Source organism: Elephas maximus, chromosome 15, assembly GCF_024166365.1.
Source record: "Elephas maximus indicus isolate mEleMax1 chromosome 15, mEleMax1 primary haplotype, whole genome shotgun sequence".
NCBI classification, from domain to species: Eukaryota; Metazoa; Chordata; class Mammalia; order Proboscidea; family Elephantidae; genus Elephas; species Elephas maximus.
The window spans coordinates 66,455,199-66,475,062 of record NC_064833.1 but is presented as its reverse complement, the minus strand read 5'-3'; the positions used below and the strand labels follow the sequence as shown (position 1 = coordinate 66,475,062).

Below are 19,864 nucleotides of genomic sequence, written 5' to 3'. Positions count from 1 at the left end.
CACAGCAATATATCCCTAAACTGTTAGACTTTTATTATTATTATTTCACCTACTTCCACTTCTCATGGATTTTGCTTGTGTGATTATATCTGCCTAGAATGATGTTGTTACCTGTCTCTTTATGTTTCCCAATTGTACTTTGTATGTCACTCCACATTTAATGAGTACTGAATACATGCTGTTGACTGACAGGTACGTATTAGTTTATGTTGATGAACTTAGTAAACTGTATCTTCGCACTGTGTTTAACATAGAGTTTGTGTAAATCGTCCCAGGTAAGCACAGTACATGCACACACCCACACACACATATTCTCAAAAATCCTGTGCTTTACTGTGCATTAGTGAACATGATTTTGAAAACATACTTTTTATTTAAGTGAGGTTATGAGATTATTAAGTTTTAAAGGAGTTGAGCTATCTTGTAAATGATCTTTTCTGCTCATATTATGGCAATTGTTTTTCTAAATTAATCAAATGATTCTTTTATTATCTTCTCATATACCACTGAACCAGGAAGTGAGCTCAGAAAAATTTCTTTAACACAGTCCTTCATGCGTAGTCATCAAGCAACTTTTATTTGTCAGGGTGTGCCAGCAATAAATATTTCCTCTCTGGAACAACTAAATTATAGCCCAGGTTTGAAGCTTAATAACTTGTCTGAGGTGTAGACTAGACAATGTCTCCATTATTGCAATTCTTATTTATTGGAAGATAAAAGAGTGGTTAGTGAAAAGAATAAGATGGGAAGTGATAATGATTGACTAAAAAAGAAAAAAAGTACTATGGAAATCCCTGACACTGATCAAACCACATTAATGTTTATTTTAGTACTTGGGAGTATTATCCAAAACTAAACCTGTTGCTGTGGAGTTGATTCTGACTCGTAGTGACCCTAACGAACAGAGTAGAACTGTCCTACATGGTTTCCAAGGCTGTAACTTTTATGGAAGCAGACTGCCATATCTTTCTCCCACAGAATACCTGGTGGATTCCAACTGCTGACCTTCTGGTTAGCAGCTGAGGACTTAAACCCTGTGCCACCAGGGCTTCTAGGGAGTATTACAGTCACTTGTTAAAATTCCATCAGGTAACGCCATTTCCAGGCTCTGGGTGCGAGGATGAGGTGGGAGGAAATGTAAATGATTTTGATGATTTTGTTTTTTTATTTTAAAGCAAGACAAAAATCAAATTAAAAAATTATGAATATGTTCTTTTTCATATTGTTATTTATGTGATTTTATTTTTGAAAAAAAGCTGGTTTTAGAGGTAATGTTCAAATATATTCCTGGCATATGGGAACTAAGACAATAATAAGTAATCTTTTTAGAACTGTTTTATCAACAGTTTACAACATACCGTGCACTGGCTATTTCTGGGTAGTTTCATACTCATGATCCTAGTTCTTAGTACCAGAATGAATCTTAACTTCTGAAATTTAGTGAGTGGGCTATGAGCATCCAGACTCTAACTCACTGTACGGTATCAAAAAGTAAGAATATTTTAGCATACAGTATACTACCTGACACATAGTGAGTACCTCAATAAATTATTTGTTGAATGAATTAATACATTAACGAAATAAGTTAAAATTTATAAAAGGGTCTGCATTCTTGGTTTAGATAATAGCAGGGGTGTATTGACTCTAGGGCACTGGGTTTTTTTTAATAGAATACTTATATTACTGTATATGTACATATACATAGCATATAAAATAACTTATACTTTACTAAGGAAACCCTGGTGGCATAGTGGTTAAGTGCTATGGCTGCTAACCAAGAGGTCGGCAGTTCGAATCTGCGAGGTGCTCCTTGGAAACTCTATCGGGCAGTTCTACTCTGTCCTATATGGTTGTTATGCGTCGGAATCGACTCGATGGCAGTGGGTTTGGTTTGGCTTTGGTTTGATACTTTACTAATTTGTGTGCACTCTGAAGGTTCATGCAGCACTTTGAATGAGCAGTTCTTTTTGCAGGTACATACCCTAGGCAAAATCTTTTACATGTGTTCCAGGGAACACGTACAAATTTAGTCATAGACAACATTGTTTCTAATAGCAGAAATCAACAAACAACTCCAATGTCCCTCAATAATACGATGACTAAAACATTGTATTATATTCATAGAATGAATTACTAATCACAGAATGAAATAGAATGAATGAACCTGAGGTATATCCTCTAGGTAGAGAGGGATATACTGAGTATGATTCCTTTTATATAATTTCAAAAATTAGAAAATCTAAATACTTTCTGTTTACATAATAAAAAATTAATATTTTTATTTTCTTTCTCTAAAAGGAAGTATGGGAGTACTTACCATAATCTCAGGATAATGCTTAATTACTAAAAAAATTACTATCCTGGTATGTATCTGGTAGGTGGGTATATGATTGGAGAGGGGAAGAAATGGGACTTTTAGGGACTGCCAATGTTCTTTTTTTTCACTTGAGTGATGTTATATGGTTGTTTCATTTATAATTATTATGTAGCCTATACAAATGCATCTTTTTCTTTCTGATATATTTCACAATTAAACATAAATTGTTTCTTAGGGACAATACTGCACTATGTAGTATGCTTGCGCTCATGGATCCTTCCGCTGGAGGAAAGGCATGCATTAATTCCATAATTGGACTTACTCTAAATGATATGAACGAGAGGTATGTGTTGCCCAAAGCATGTGCAATAGGAGATATGACTTAATCGAAGAAGTGCAGAATGGGCTTTACCGACAAAGTGGGGATTGCTCTAGTATCTAAATAATGAGTGGAAACTAACTTGCGGGGAAACCAATATATTCAAAAGTCTTGTGTAATGGGAGAGTGCAGTGTGAATATGAGGAAAAGAAAGAAGACCCATATGATTGATGCAAAGAGAGAAAAGGAGTATGGGGAAGCATACTAGTAGAGAAATAGGTAAGGATCAAAACAAGGATCTTGGAGACCATGTTAAGGCTTTTGCCTTCCCCCAGGGCAATGAGAAGCTTTCAAGGTATTTTAAGCAGGGTAACAGTGTCAACATATTTACATTTTGAATATATCATTCTGGCTGAATCTGGACAACTGATTGAATGAGAGCAAAGGCAGATACAGGGAGAGGAGTCAAGAGACTGTATTTTAGTATTCCAGATGACAGATCATGATAGTTTGGATAAAGATGTGGGTGGAAGAGATGAGAAGTAGCGTGATTGAGAGATTTTGAAGGGAAAATAGAAGGTACTTGGTAATGAATCAGATATGGGGAGTATATGATTTTTCCTGAACTCTCCCCAACTTTCTATCTTGCCTAAATGGATGGAAAATGATACCCTTCACTGAGAGAAGGAATACAGAAAAAATACCACAGTTTAAAGAGACTATGTACACTGTTTATTCAGTTACGTACTTTTACCTGTGTACCTTTTAGACCTCTAAAAGAAGATGCTCACGTAATTTAGTCTTCATCTCTCGAAAGTATGTTTCCATCATCTTTCAATTGTGTCTTAAACTGAATCTTGAAGATAGAGTAAGATCATTTTTTCCCTCCTTTTTTAGACTACATGAAGTATGAGAACATGGAAGTTGTTTGTCTCCCTTTCCGGTTTCAATTTCCCACCATTACCTTTTCCCTCCACTGTAGACATTGCAGAGGATTATTGGTTCTTTGTTACTCACCATCATTAAAATAATAAACTTTCAGTAATGAAACTAGCAGTGTCTAATATTAGGCTTATTCTGGGATTAGTGACGATTTTAACATTTCAGAAAGGTATTTGAATGGTAGCTTTATGTTGTTACCTTGGAAGGCCGGTCAGAGGCAAAAGGCTGAGGTTAAGAAAGAAAGCTAGAATCAGCATTCCATTGCCCTCCTCCAGCCAGAAATCCCATGTTGCTCTTTCTCTTAAATTCTGACAATATGGTGAGCTATGTATCTAGAGAAATCTTCCCATTAGAGATTACCTAAAAATGCGAGACAAAATGTATTGATTTCAAGATTGTTTAATTGCACAGTTGTGTTAGTGGGAAAAAGGAATTCTCAAGAGTCTAAGAACATGAAATTACCAATCAAGAGAAACTAGTACTGAAACCAACATTTTCCCTGAGGATATCTGGAAATTCCTTCTGGCATACAGTTTAGGATTTAAGAGACCATTTTTAGGAAACAGAAACAAAGCTTTGGTTGGCAAAAGTTGGTAGGTTGTACTGGAAACCCTCTGCCTTATTCTTTACTTTCTGCTTTTACTAAATCTGGACATCAGCCTTAGGTGAAAGCTTACAATCATCTCAGGTCTTTTCTGAGCGTGTATCCTGCTCTGGCCATGTGTGTGGCTTTCTCGTTCCCCGGTATACACGGGAACTTCTAAATGTCCTTGTTTCCCCATGAAACTCTTTTTGTAGCTTTTCCTCTCATGCTTTCAGTGCTGTACTGTTTACCTCAACTGTGATTTTTTTCCTGAGCCTCAGTTTGTTGTTCACTGGCATTACATTTTCAAGGACTGCCAGCTGCTTTTCCACACCCACTGAGTTTTAAGCTAGGCAAAATAAAGGGTAGCACCTCCTGTCACTCTTCGATAGGTTAGAACAGACAGACACAGTTCTTTGCAAATAAGGTTTGCTCTGCTCCTTCCAGAACCAGGGACTAGGCTCCCACATTGGGAATGTGGTGATTCATCTTTAACACCTCTGCTGAGCCAGGAAGGGGTTTGGGGTAAGGGCAAATAAAAGCACTGCAAAGTTTCCTGCCTTTAAAAATTTTCTCTGTCTTTTCAAGATTTTAACCACTTCATTGAGATATATATGTACCATACAATTAACTCATTAAGATATTTAACTCAGTGGTTTTTAGCATATTCACAGGTATGTGCAAAAATTACTGCAATCGATTTTACAAAATTGTTATCACCTCCAAAAGAAATGTACCCATTAAGCAGTGACTACCTAGTCCCTTTTCCCTCCAGATCCTGGAAAACCACAATCTGCTTTCTAGGTCTATGGATCGACCTATTCTGGATATTTCTTGCAAATGAAACCCTACAACATGAGACCTTTTGTGTATGCCTTCTTTCACTTAGCATAGTGTTTGTGATGTTCATCCATGCTGTAGCATGTATGATAAGTGCTTCGTTCCTTTTTACGACTGAGTAATATTCCATAACCCAGTGCCGTCGAGTTGATTCTGACTCATTGTGACCCTATAGGACAGAGTAGAACAGCCCCATAGAGTTTCCAAGGAGTGCCTGGCAGATTTGAACTGCCAACCCTTTGGTTAGCAGCCGTAGCACTTAACCACTACACCACCGGGGTTTTCTAATATTCCATAGTATGTATGTATCAAATTTTGTCGATCAATACATCTACTGATCGACATTTGAGTTGTTTTTACTTTTTGACTTTCCTATCACTTTTTTACCTTTTTTTTTTAATTGTACTTTAGATGAAGGTTTATAGAACTAACTAGTTTCTTATCAGTTTGTACACACATTGTTCTGTGATACTGGTTAACAACCCCAGGACATGTCAACACTCTCCCTTCTCGACCCTCAGTTCCCTATTACCAGCTTACCAGTTCCCTCCTGCCTCCAGTCCCTGCCCCAGGGCTGGTGTGCCCCTTGAGTCTTGTTTTGTTCCATGGGCCTGTTCAATCTTTGGCTGAAGTGTGAACCTCAGGAGTGACCTCTTTACTGAGCTGAGAGGGTGTCCAGGGGCTATACTCTCAGGGTTTCTCCAGTCTCTGTCAGGACAACAGACTTTCCTATCATTTTTAGTTGTTGTTTTCTTGATTCACTGTTTGCTTGGTTTCTATAAACATTTCATTGTTTTTTAAAGTTCTGGCAAAGTTGATTCTGACAGTTTCTGCTTGATTTATTTATGTTTCTGTGGAGGTATGCGCTCTTGGAGCTACCTACTCTGCCATTTTTGTTGACATCACTACGGACTTAAGAGAACATTTTTAACACGATAAAATGTAGCTACCAAATGTGTTTAATAAGTATCGCACTCCTTGGTGAAAAATTAAGATTTAGGAAAAATTAAGGATGCCTGTTTTCACCACTTCAGCACTTCTACAAATCACATTCAGGGCGATATGAAGAGAGGAGGAAACCAAAGTTATTAGACTTAGAGAGGAAATAAATAAATTTTCATTTATTAAAGATTGTGTGATTTTCTATTTAGAGGAAGTTCTACAAAATATTTGTCATTTTTGACTATAAAGTCACAATGCAAAATTCAATTGCATTTATATAAAAGATACGTAATTAATATTTTAGCAGAAAATATTTTCATTACGATAGCAACAAAAATTGTAATATACCTTAGGATAAGGAAAAAAGTAGAAGATTTTTATGTGGAAAATTATAAAATTGTATTGGAAGACATTAAAAGACATCATACTATATTTTGGATACAAAAAAAAATATATTTTTAGATCATCATTTTCCTCAAATCGGTTTATGAGTCAGTGTAATTCCTAGGAAGTCTCAATAAGATTTTTCATGAATAGTGACTGGTTTGTTTTCATATTTACATGATATAACAAAGAAACAAGAATGCTGATTCACTCCTGAAAATGTAGTGGAAGGAAGGAGCACCTGCCCTATCAAACATCAAGCTCTGCCTTAAACCTATTGTAACCCTTACAGCGTGTTACAAGTTCGGGAATAGATTATTGGAACAGACTGCTTACCTGATAAACAACCCACACATATAGAAATTCATTCTCAAAGCTGGCATGGCAGATCAATGGGGAAAGGATAGACCATTGGTCAAAATGTTTGGGGATAATTGATAATTAATACAGAAAAGATAAAACTGGACTCTACCTCACACTGAGTGTAAAATTCAATTCCAATTGGGTTAATATATTAAATTTGAAAGGAGACATGAGAGAGTATCTTTCAAATCTCTTTACATGAAAGGATTAGTTTGAAAAAGGAACATAGCCATAAAGGGATAGATTGATAAGTTTTAATTCATCAAATTTATGAGTTTTGCCCATTGAGAAGCACTGTAAAAAGAGTCAAATGACAGTCCATAAACCGAAAGAAAATATTTGCATTGTCTTGACCAATAAAGTTTAGAGTCCAGAATATACAAAAAATTGATGTCAGTCATTAAGTAAAAGACAACAGTAGAAAAGGGGAAGAAAGGGATGAATAAGTATTTCATAGAAAAGAAATCAGAATAGCCATGAGACATTTGTAAACATACATGTTTGCTCTAATTTGTACTAAGGGAGAAGCAAATTTAAACCACAATGAATATTATTTAACACTTATCAACTTTCCAGGAATTGAATATATGGCAATAGCATTAGTAAGCAAAAGGAGCTGGCATATGCTGTAGGTGAACATGTATCTTTGTACAATCGCTTTAGAAAACTATTTGAAATTAATGGTAAAGTTAAGCAATAACACTGTGAGCCAGCAGTTTCACTGCTAAATATACCTCATAGCAGTGTTTTTCAAACTAGCTGAGACAAGGATCAATATATATTTTTTTAATTTTCAATCTTTTATAAAACACAATAAAAATGAATTACCAAAAGAATGAAATGTTACACTTCTAGAAAAAAAAAGTTAAACACAGGCATACGAAATATAAATCCATTTTAATTATTATAGTCAGTGGGCATAAAATTGAATTTTTTAATAAATATAATCAGAAGTGGCACAACAGAGAAAAAGAAAAATATTGGAAAAACTCTACGAGATGTCCATTAGAAGTGTGGTTCCAGAAAAAAAAAAATACAAAGAGTCACTATTACAGTTGTAACTTTTTATCATTTCACAATTGCTTTTAAATAAAATGTTACAAGTGAAATAGCAGTTCTACTTAGTATATGCTGACCGGAACACTTTGGATAATCATAGTATCTATCAGTATTTAGTGTGCCTATATGACAAATGAGCTTGCTGCTTGCCGATTTGGTGTGTCTAAACTGGACCGGATGGATGGCAACACTACAAGAAATAATGTATATTTAAATTGTTCCTATCTTTTGCTACAGTAATCAATCTCACAAAGGTATGTTGACACCAACGAATGAGATATTTTAAAGCAGTGTCATCAAGCTCAATATATTCATCTTTAAAAACTTCTCATTTCGAAATCAGGTCAAATTTGCAAAAATAAAATTAGTACAATGAAATATACCGTATATCTAGATTCACTTGTTAACATTTTATCCAGTTTGCCTTATCTTTTGTCCCTCCCAGCCATCCATCCATTTATGTATCATCCATACCTATCTATCTATCCATCCGTCTACCTATCATGCTTTTTATTTTTCTGAACCATTTGAGCATAATTTACAACATCATGGCCCTATACCCCTTCAGTACTTCAGTGTATAATTCCTAAGAATAGAAATATACTCTTACATAATCACAATGCAGTTATCAATTCATAAATTCACATTGTGATATATATATATATTTAAGTCAACTCTACCATCCATATTCAGCATTTTTCAGTTGATTTAATAATGTCCCTTATGGCATTCTTTTTTCCCCCTCCAGTAGAGAATCCAGTTGGGGTCATGTATTGCATGTAGTTCTATTGTTTCTTTATCCTCTTTTAATCTGGGACTTGTCCACAGCCTTTCCTTGTCTTTTATAACATTGAACATTGTTGAAGAAGACAGCTTCCCTCAAGATGGCCTCCCTCTCCATCATCTTTTGTTTGTCTGTTACATCTTTATGATTAGATTAGGGTTATGAGTTCTTGGCCAGCATTTAGTATAAACAATGCTGTGTCTTTTTCAGAGTGTCACCTGTGTTGAAGCCACACAGTGTCCACCTTTGGTGATGTTAATTTTGATCACCTGGTCAGGGTGTTGTAGATTTCCCTGCTGTATAATTACTGTTTTCATTTTTCCTCGCTTGCAACGTGTAAGTGTTCTGTAAGGAGACACTTGGTTGTTATTGTTGTTAATTGCCTTCAACTATTCTGACAATGGTGACCCCAAATGTGCAGAGTAGAACTGCTTCATAGGGTTTTCAAGGCTGTGCATTTTCAGAAACAGATCTCCAGGCCTTATTCCTGAGGCTTCTCTCAGTGGATTTGAACCATCAACACTTTGGTTAGTAGTCTAGTGCTTAAACACCTGTGCTACCCAGGGACGCCTAGAGACACTTTAAGACCATGCAAATATCATGTTGCTTAGTGTTATGGATTGAATTGTGTCCCCCCCCAAAACATGTGTTATAAATCCTAAACCCCTATACCTGTGGATGTAATCCCATTTGAGAGTAGGATTCTCTTTGATATGTTAATGAGAACATATCATTGTTGGATGTGTTTTAAACCAATCATCTCTGAGATATAAAAAGAGTGGATTAGCCTCAGAGATGGCAGAAAAAACCAAGATGACGATATTTGCTACATGAAGATCACCAAGGAACCTAGAAACAGAAGCTAAAAAGAGACAAGGACCTGCCTCCAGAGCCAACACAGAGAGAGAGCCTTCTTTTAGAGCTGGTGACCTGAATTCAGACTTCTAGTCTCCTAAACTGTGAGAAAATAAATTTCTGTTTGTTAAAGCCACCCACTCATGTTATTTCTGTTACAGCAGCACTAAGAATCTAAGACCCTCAAAAAGATTTCCTCTGAGATTTACCATCAGGCATTCTTGCCTAATCTGATCTTTATCATGATGTTTGCAAAATAATGATTTTCCAGTTCCAGCATTCCCTACACATTACCAATCAGCTCTTGGCATTCTATTGTAAGCGAGAGACCTCCCTTCTCCCTTAATTGTTTATCTGTGTCTGTCTACCTACCTACCTACCTGTTATTGAAAAGGGCTCAAAATTCCTACTTTTTCAATGCTTTTAAAATCATTATCATACATCATTATTTTGGTGCTCATATAATCCCAGATTTGGCCTGAAGAAGCCCATTCAAGCTGGCTCCTGTGTCCTTGGAATATGCTTCTTTTTTTTTAAACATTTCTATAGTTTCTGGCAAAACAGTCTGTTCTAGGCTTCTTACACCTGCTCTGCCCCAGGCCTTAAATCAGCCATTTCTCTAAGGATCACTGGTTCCTTTTAGTGGGGAATAATATTAGAGAAGAATTGTTGTTAGCTATTGTCACTTTGGCTTCCAACTCATGGCGACCCCATATACAATGGGATTGAATACCTGGGTGAAAATTGTGCTTATTACTACTGGAGTGTCTTTGCTTCTTTAACCTTCAGTGAACAGAGCTAGGAAATATATGCATGTATATACCCATCTGTATACCCACTGCCATTGAGTCAATTCTGACTCATAGCAACCCTATAGGATAGAGTAGAACTGCCCCATAGGGTTTCCAAGAAGTGCCTGGTGGATTCCAACTGCCGACCTTTTGGTTAGCAGTCGTAGCACTTAACCACTACGCCACCAGGGTTTCCAGCCATTTATATACACACATATACAAATATATATAAGCCCATATGTATACACATAAACACACACATATATAAATACATACAAATTTTAAAATGAGTCCACACTGATACTTCAATTTCTAATTCATCCCCACAGTGTTCTTTCTTGCCTTTTTCCATTTCCTATTTTTTCTTCTGCAGCCAGAACCCTGGTTCCCAATAACATCAAAACACATGTTCATTGGCTCAGTCTTATATTAACATCTAAAATTGTTCCAGAGTGTTTTTGCCTATACCACTGTAATAAACAAACCCACTAAAACTAGCTCAGGTTTGTTTGCACTTTGTCCCCTCTCCCCAATACCCTACCCTGTCCCTGGCTAAGTATAGAGACAGATAATGTGTCCATAAGTAACTTGGATAAGTCTTTTCCTCCCTCTCTCTTTCCCCTTCTCCTTCTTTCTTGCTTTTTCCTTTGGAATGGTTAAGATACTCATTTAAAATACAGTTTAGGTTTATTTGTTTCAGCTTTAAGGTTTTTATTTTTATTTTCTCTGCTTCCCATTCTTAATGATTTAATTTTTTTTTTTTAAATGTATGGTAAGTCTTCAAAAGTAAAAGCGCTGCTGGGGTGCGGGGGGAGATTATTTACAGAAGCCACATTCCCTCTTGTATCCCTCCTGTATAAACCCTTGCATGTAAATAACTTTATTGTTTATTTTTGTAAATGTTACCAAATACACGTATATTCATTTTTCTTTCACAAATGTATCTACTATATATGCTTCCTCAACCTGGATTTTTTTCCGCTTAATATCTCTAGGAACTCACTCCATATCAATTCCTAGAGACTTTACTCATTTTTTTTTAATTGAAGCTTTTTTGTTTTATATGTAAAGAGTTTGCATTGTTTCTTTTGTTGGGTAGATGTACTGGATAATCCATTGAAGGAAGATTACTTAGTCCAACTTGATGAAGCCTATGTCCTTCCTGGACTGATGGAAACCCTGGCGGCACATATTGAGGCCATATTTCTGGATCAGACCACGGTTTGAGCACATGTAACAAGAGCAGGAACCCTGGCCAAATTTTCTTGGGTGGCTCCAGTAGGACTGCTGGTGACCCATCTTGTTTTGAGGGGCGCACCAAGGCAAAAGCATAATTTTTTTTTTTTTAATATATGTCTGCATAATACTCCATTGTGTATGTGGTATGTATCTTAGTTTATTCAAGCAGCATCTTATGCTTGGACACCAGTTGTTTTGATTGTTTGCAATTACAAACAATACTGTAATCAATAATATTGTGCATTTGTATTTAAAAATGGCATGGTGGTAGAGGCGTCTGACCTCCTCTAACTTCAGAAGGGTGAAGGGGAATCAAGATCACCAGCCCAAGGATGATTGCTATGAGGTGGAGGTCAGACATGCCGCCACCCTCTAACCTTTTTCCAATTCTTACACCAACCATCCCGCTCATGACACTCCACACCTCTGCTGGGTTCGATAATGCATTGCAGTGGCTACACAGAACTCAGAGAATAGTCACGATTATGGGGTTTGTTAGGGAAGTAGCAGATTACAATTCAGGATCAGGGAGGGCTCAGGGTACAGTTCTCTGATGAGGAGAGCTCTTCTCAGCCATGCCCATAAGTAGGCCTATCTCTGGCCCTTGGCCCCTCAGCCCCTTGGCCCAGCCTCTCCCCTGCTTGGGCAAATGTTACAAAGCTCTTTAGCTTTGCCAATAATTGCTTGAAGGCACCCTACTCCTCTAGCAAACCTCCTACCCAAAAGTGCTTCACTGTCTAGCAACGTGGGTTGGTGAACCTAGCTCTGCCAAGTGCCCAGAGGCATCCCACTCTGCTTGCAAGCCTCCTGCTCAAAGATGCTCAGGTTTTTTGCTCCGTGGGCCAGGAACAGGTTGTTTACACCTTGGTAATCCTTCCTAAATGGTTTATTTACATCCTGACCTTTTGTTTTCTGGGAATGCCTGTTGGCCCCATCATTCTTATATCTGACACGAGTCCCTCCAGTTTGAAACTTTTCTGTTTACATTTCCCCATTTTGACCAAGCCTCCTCTGGGGTCTGTTGATCACCCACAATGGAGTAGCCTTTCTTCTGTAAGGGCTGTATTTTCTTGAGGGGCTTTGCTTATTTTCTTCACCTTGCTGAGCTAATAGACCTCATCTTCAGGGTGAGTAGGTTTTACAGGAACGATAGAGGTCAGCTTGTTTACGTCTTGACACTTCTTTCCCAAATGGTTTACACCCTGATCTTTTGTTTCCTGGGAATGCCTGTTGGACTTATAATTCTTACATCTGACACAAGTGCCTCCATTTTGAAACTTTTCCATTTATGATATTCTTGAGCAATATTATTTTTAAGTTTTGAGAAAGGTGATAATATTCCAAATGTAATTTATCTTCCAAACCAGAAAATGTTGAAAATGAAAAGAAGTGCTATAATTAATTACACTTGGCTGACAGTCATAAAGTGTCATGCAAATCTGGGCTCTTGATCACCAGAACAAGAGTTAACTCTGACCCATCAAATTGAGTATTGATGTTGAAATGGAAGATTTGATATTCAGTAATTAGGAAGCAAATATTAACTTTTTCAGCCTAGTATTTCATTTGATTTTACTGATTCACTCTATTAGAATGGAAACAGTATTAAATTCTCATCTTTATGATATATCATGATATTGTGAGAATGAAGCAGGACCAGGAAGTGTTTTGTTCTGTAGTACATAGGGTCACTATGTGTCGGAATAAACTCCGTGGCACCTAACAACAACAACAACAGATATATTATGCCATTTTGAGAGGGTATAGACTTTAGGAACTGACGTCCCTTTCTTCCACTGGGAACATTGGAAAGTTTATGTCATATGTCCAACCTGTAGTTCAACATTTTGCTTTTTAATTGTTTTTATTTCCTGACTCATAACTATCTATTTCTTAGAGTTCTGCATGTTCTCTTTGTTTTACCAGAACTGTAGTTGAGAAATCCTTTAAATCCTTTAGAGGGATAGTATATTCTATAGAGAAAGACAGAGTGCTTTGAGATTAGGTTGCCGGGGTTCAGCTTAGTTCACCTTCTAGTTCAATGACTTGCTCCCACATATTAGTCTTGTAGCTAGAGTTTCATATGTCAGCCTGAGCATAAGTCAGGCTCATTTCATATTCTTGTGCATATCCAAACCATCAAAAGCAAAGTTTGTAGCTGTAAAGAATCTAGAGTACTTGTTACTGAAACTCATGTAATGAATTATATAAGTTTGAGTGCTTCGGGTTATTTCTTGTAAAATTATACTGTGAAAACATGATTTTATTTTTTAAAATGTCCACAGAAAATGGAATGTATTTTCCCTATGCACATCTTTCCTTTCTGAGTAATAACTAATGTGTGTATAACCAGGTTAATTTCTCTCCATTACTGTTGTTGCCAATGAAGAAATTCATGACCTGTGACGATTTTTAATGTATGACTTATTATTAGAAAATTAATTTAGAATTACAGGGATTGTTATAGGAAAGAGACAAAGAGGAAACCAAAATACCTTTATGTCTGTCAAGAAAATTTTAAACTTTATGATGGGGTTTTATACAATATTCTTTTCTCACAGGGTGCATACAGTATTACCCAATGATTGACAGTTGGCATAAAAGAATATTAAAGGTGAAGAAGTCCCCATGAGATCATGCAGCTTCTTTCTTGAGTTTTACAGAAAACCGAGGGCCAGTCAACATTGCTTCTGGCTTTGTGTTCTCATAGCACCTTTTTCTATTTACTGGATTTATCATATTATCTTGAATAATATGTCTGTATGTCTACTTTCCCTTTTGACTAAGGGATCCTTGAAGGCATATTCTATTATCATTCATTTTGATTGTTGAGTACATTGCCTGGCTTATATTAGGGCTTCAGTAGATATTTTTAGAAAGAATTACTGTTCTTTTAGGCAAATAATGCCAGCCTTCTACATTTGTTTGCCAACCCTGCCCTCCCCTGCTGCTATGCTGATTATTTTACATGTTGCTGTAAAAAAATCAGCATATTATGCTTACAAAAATACCTCATGGGGTGAGTGCAGTTGGCAAACCTTAGAAGGCATAGGTTATTTGTATAAAAATACTGTAATGAGGAAATGAATGATTATATAAATTAAAGATATTAATTGTTCACAATGACACAGCAAGGTAGCAGTAATATCAGGCCTCAATTTTAGGTCTTTATTCCCTACATCAGGAATCCTTGGATGGCCTAAATAGTTAAGTGCTCAGTTACTGTCTGAAAGGTTGGTGGTTTGAACCCACCCAGAGACACCTAAGAAGAAAAATCTAGCAATCTGCTCTCATATGAAAGCCGCATGGAGCAGTTCTACTTCGCAATACATGGCATCGTCATGAGTCAGAATGGACTTGATGGCAACTGATTTTTCATTTATTCCCTAAAAACAAAACACAAGGAGCAGTTACCATAGACTTGATTCTGGCTCATGGCTCTCCCACGTGTGTCAGAGTATAACTGTGCTCCATAGGGTTTTCAGCGGCTGAGTTTTTAGAAGTATACCACCAAGACTTCCTTGTTAGGCACCTCTGGGTGGATCTGAACCTCCAATCTTTTGGTTATCAGCCACATGTTTTAGCTGTTTGGCACTATCCGGGGTCTCCCTACACCAGACCCTTCTAATATCTGCAGTCAGACTCCTTGTTCTGGGATTGTAGAGTTGCGTCTGTGTTGTTCCTCGCTGGAGGCAGTGTAGTGCAAGGACCAATAGCATTGATTTTAAGCCTCCTGGGATTATGCCGTCTACCTGACACATAGTATTTGTGTGATCTTTGAAAGTTATTTTATTTCTGTGATCCTAATTTTTTTTTGTTTTGTAAAGGGGCAAATTATATATATGTGTGTGTGAAATTATATATATACATATATTTACATGTATATATAGGAAACCCTGGTGGCGTAGTGGTTAAGTGCTACAGCTGTTAACCAAGAGATTGGCAATTCAGATCCGCCAGGCGCTCCTTGGAAACTCTGTGGGGTAGCTCTATTCTGTCCTATAGGGTCGCTATGAGGGTGAGTATGTATATATCACATATGGTGGTACTGGAGGTTAGGTAAAATAATAAATAGAAGATATATAAGATGCTTAGTACATTTCGTAGCACATCATAATAATTCAATATATGAAATTCTTATTAGCCTGATCATCTGGTAGAGTGCTGGGCACATGCCTGGTGGTGGTGTTCTTAACTGCATTGAGTCAGCCTGACTCAAGATGACCCCATGCACAAGAGAATCAGACCATTGTGATCTGTAGGGTTTTCGCTGGCTAATTTTCAGGTAGGTTGCCAGGCCTTTTTTCCACATGGTAACCCATTGCCGTCGAGTAAATTCTGACTCATAGCAACCCTATAGGACAGAGTAGAGCTGTCCCGTAAGGTTTCTAAGGCTGTAATCTTTAAAGAAGCAGACCGCCACATATTTCTACTGCGGAGCAGCTGTTGGGTTCCAACCCCTGGCCCTTTGGTTAGCAGCCGAGCACTTAACCACTGTGCCACCAAGGCTCCTTTCCATATGGTGGGTACCCACTAATAGAAAGAACACAGGAGTCCACTTGTTACCTCTTCCACCTCATCTCCAGCTGCTCCCTCTCTTACTGCCCAGTCACATTTACTTACTGGAAGTTCCCGTAATACACCCAACTTGCTGCTTGGGTGCTCTGCTAGCTGTTCTCTCCACTGAAGCCCTTTTCCACTAGTTACTCAAGTCTCTCTCAAATGCTGTATTCTTAGAGATATGTTCTCTAATTAACCTGTCAAAAGTAGACTTCATCACTGTATCACGTCATTTGACATCTTCGTAATTAGTGATCTCTAAAATTTTGATGTATATTTATTAACTGTTTTTGAAGTACTCATGCTCACAAGAATGCAGTCCGTGAGGGCAGGGACCTTGTCCTTTTTATTCAGTCATCTATATTTCATTCTTAGAAGACTATTTGGTATTTCGTATTATTAAATACCTATTTTTTTGACTGAATGAAAGGAATTGTGTAAGGAAATGCCAATATTAAGAATCATACTACTTGGAAACATATATTTGTATATTTTCACTATAATCATTAGCATTTTGGAGGGAATGATATAGAATTGTCAATGATATATGAAAAATGAGAATTAGGTCTTAAGTCCCTTTTGCCCATCCCTTTTGTGTAAATAAAACATTCCTTTAATGTATTATTCTATATCAAGAACCAAACAAATAACCCATCTTCCACATTAAGTGTCATTGTTGTTGTTAGTTGTCCTGGAGTCAGTCCCTGACTCCTGGCAACTCAGTGTGTCCCAGCGTAGAACCACTCCATAGCATTTCTTGACTGTAGTCTTTTACGGAAGCAGACTGCCTGGCCTTTTCTTCCACAGAGCCACTGGGTGTGTTTGAACCTCCAGCCTTTCAGTCAGCAGCCCATCGCAAACTGCTTTCACCACCCAGCCTTCTTAAAATTAAGTGTATCAACCCTCAAAACAATAAAACCCTTACTGTAAGTTTTTGAGAGACTAACTTCCTAAGAAATTAATAACACATTACATTCAGTTTTTGACAATATAAAATTTATGAACCTCTTTTTTAACATGTTGTATTTTATATAGCTCTTCCATCTCTATTTATAGATACTTCATTTATTTTTATGTAAAATCACATTTCTTTTAGATGATAGAAACTGATTAATAATTAAAAATTAAGTTGCATAAAGATTCACAATGCCAACCAATATGTTGAGTAATGTTCAGATAATTTAGATTCCAGAGAACAATTAAATTAATTGCTACAACTTGGTGTTTCCTGTTGCGCAGGTACATGGAGAATGATGATTTCTGGATAATTCAACTTAAAGCAAACTGACATTTGCAAGTAATTGAAGAAAAAGTTGTTTGTGTACTGTCATTTATTCTGGTAAATTATTTTAGTTCTTCATTTAACTTTGTAGATATATCCACAATGTCATTGAATTAGTGAAATAACTCTGGAAAAGTTCATAGAAGTGATAATTGCCTCTATATTTTCCAGTAGAATGTTAGCAAGGTTATTTAAAATAACCACAAAGCACTGTCGATTCAATTTTTTTTTCTATTTTACTTTTAAAATATTGGCAGTTACAGTGTTTGCATATCTCTATTCAAAGACTTTTTGGATCTCATCTCTCTCAGAAAAAAAAAAAAAGAAAAACACAAATAAAAAAGATCCTAATTAAATACAGTAATAACTCCATGAAAGGAGGTGTTTGAAATAAGAACTAGTGACCACAAGTTGTGTGAACTTTTCTACCTTATGAATATAATTTGCTAAGTGGTTGTGCGAGCTACAACATATACTCCTTACCTGGGTATAGTTAGGGATTTTTTCATTCATAAGTACAAAGAATTTCGTAAACCTGTTCAGAACCTTGTGTATTTAGAGGACTCATTTTCTGTGCTTCTGAGATCTTAATCTCTGTATAAGGTTTTAATTAAAGCATTCAAAATTTAACAGTGTTTTTGTTATTATTGAAAGGTAAACAGGAAAGTAGATGATTAATCTTGAATATATTGAGCAGCTACCAAGAATGAAAATAGGGAATGTTAGAGGTGGAATGAGGCCTGAGATATGCAAAATTTAAAAAGAGAGTTATGGAATATTACAGGCATTTACTGATTTATATACTTGAGTTTTTTTTTTTTTTTAATCCCTCTTCTATTTTCCTGAAAGCCTAGTCCTCTGACAAAATGTTAACTCTTTCTGTGTTTAGTCTACTGCTTAGTTTTCAAGTTTGTGTTTGGTGCTCTTATTTGGGCTATTGTTAGTCCTAATTCCTTTTATTTTTAAATAGAATGTAAAGAATTGACTTAGAACTATTTCCTTAAAAAATACAAGAAAGATAATTTTTAGCAGTATGGTAACAAACCTATTCCTGAAGATGATAAAATTAACACTGTATAAAAACCACATAGAGTAAAGAAGTAATCTCTTTTCACTAGTTAATTTGTTTAAATATTTACCAAGTGTTTGATATATCCAGAACAGACCCATTTACTAATTAATTAAATCATTTACCAAGTACCTGACTGAAATATTCAGAGCAGATTCCAAGACCCCATATTATAGCAATAAATTCTTCTGCAGGCCGGTTGTAAAGACAACCCATGTGCATGTGTATTTCTTAGAGGCCACATAATTTAAGGAAAAGTGAGAAGATAAGGAAGTATTTTAACACCCTGTTCTCCCCCCACCTCCCACTTCTTAGTTGCAAAATCAGATACACCTTGTCTTGTCAGGTAGCATTATACAATCACCTGTCTTGGCCTTAATATAGAAGGGAGGTTGGTGCCTATGGGCCTGACATTTTATGCTTATGTCTCTCTATACCCATGAGATTGATCTTTCTATGTCCGTTATTTAAATGGAGAAACTGAAGTCCAGAGTAAGAGGACAAGCAGCTGAGCCAGAACTAAACCTGGTTCTATCAAGTGCTGCCAACACCCGACTGTAACTAGAGGCTTGTGTGTTGTTATGATGTTGAACAGGTTTCAGTGGCTTTTCCAGACTAAGACTGACTAAGAAGAAAGGCCTGGAGATCTACTTCCGAATATCAGCCAATGAAAACCCTATGGATTTCAATGGCTCTATCTACAACTGATCATGAGGATGTTGTAGGACTAGGCAGCTTTTTGTTCCCTTGTGCATGGGGTCACCATCATGAGGCAGGACCTATTTGGTGGCAGTTAACAACAATATGTGTGATTGTGTATTAATTCATGGACTGTGGCCAGTGGTTTGGCTGGATGGTCAGGAACTGGGAAGGAACATGATTGGGAAATTGCTGATGAGGATGTATGGGGAAGAGGTATGTGGACATACTTCTCTGAATGAGCCAAGGAAGTGAAGATATTTGTGTTTATTGTGAATGCTCACCAAAAGATGACCTCAGTGGAGGAGGATTTTAGCAATTAAGTGGATAGGATTACGCTTTCTGTGGAAATCAGCCATCCTCTTTCCCCAGCCACTCCCATCATTGCTCAATAGGCTCACGAAAAAAGTGACCGTGGTGGCAGGGATGGAGGTTATGCATGGGCTCAGCAACATGGACTTCCACTCACCAAGACTGACTTGGCTACAGTCACAGCTCAGTGCCCAATCTGCAGCAGCAGAGTCCAACATTGAGTCTCCGATATGGCACCATTTCTTGGGGTGATCAGCCAGCAACCTGGTGGCAGGTTGATTACATTGGACCACTTCCATCATGGAAAGGACAGTGGTTTGTTTTCACTGGAATAGATGCTTACTCTGGATACAGATTTTCCTTCTCTGAATGCAGTGATTTTGCCAAAACCACCATCCATGGTCTTACAGAATGCCTTATCCATCATCATAGTATCCCACACAGTATCACCTCAGTTCAAGGGACTCACTTCACAGCAAATGAAGTGCAGCAAAGGGCCCATGCTCATGGAATTCACTGGTCTT

The 19,864-nt window shown here is 37.0% G+C and overlaps 1 protein-coding gene across 1 annotated transcript; it reads right to left on the bottom strand.

Annotated features, from left to right (window-relative positions):
* Nucleotides 1-11,310: 11,310 nt before the first annotated feature.
* On the bottom strand, nucleotides 11,311-11,487 carry LOC126058867 (40S ribosomal protein S29-like). The gene has a single exon (XM_049854220.1). The coding sequence runs from the start codon at nucleotides 11,476-11,478 to the stop codon at nucleotides 11,311-11,313; it is 168 nt and encodes a 55-aa protein (XP_049710177.1). The 5' UTR covers nucleotides 11,479-11,487.
* Between the last annotated feature and the right edge of the window lie 8,377 nt (nucleotides 11,488-19,864).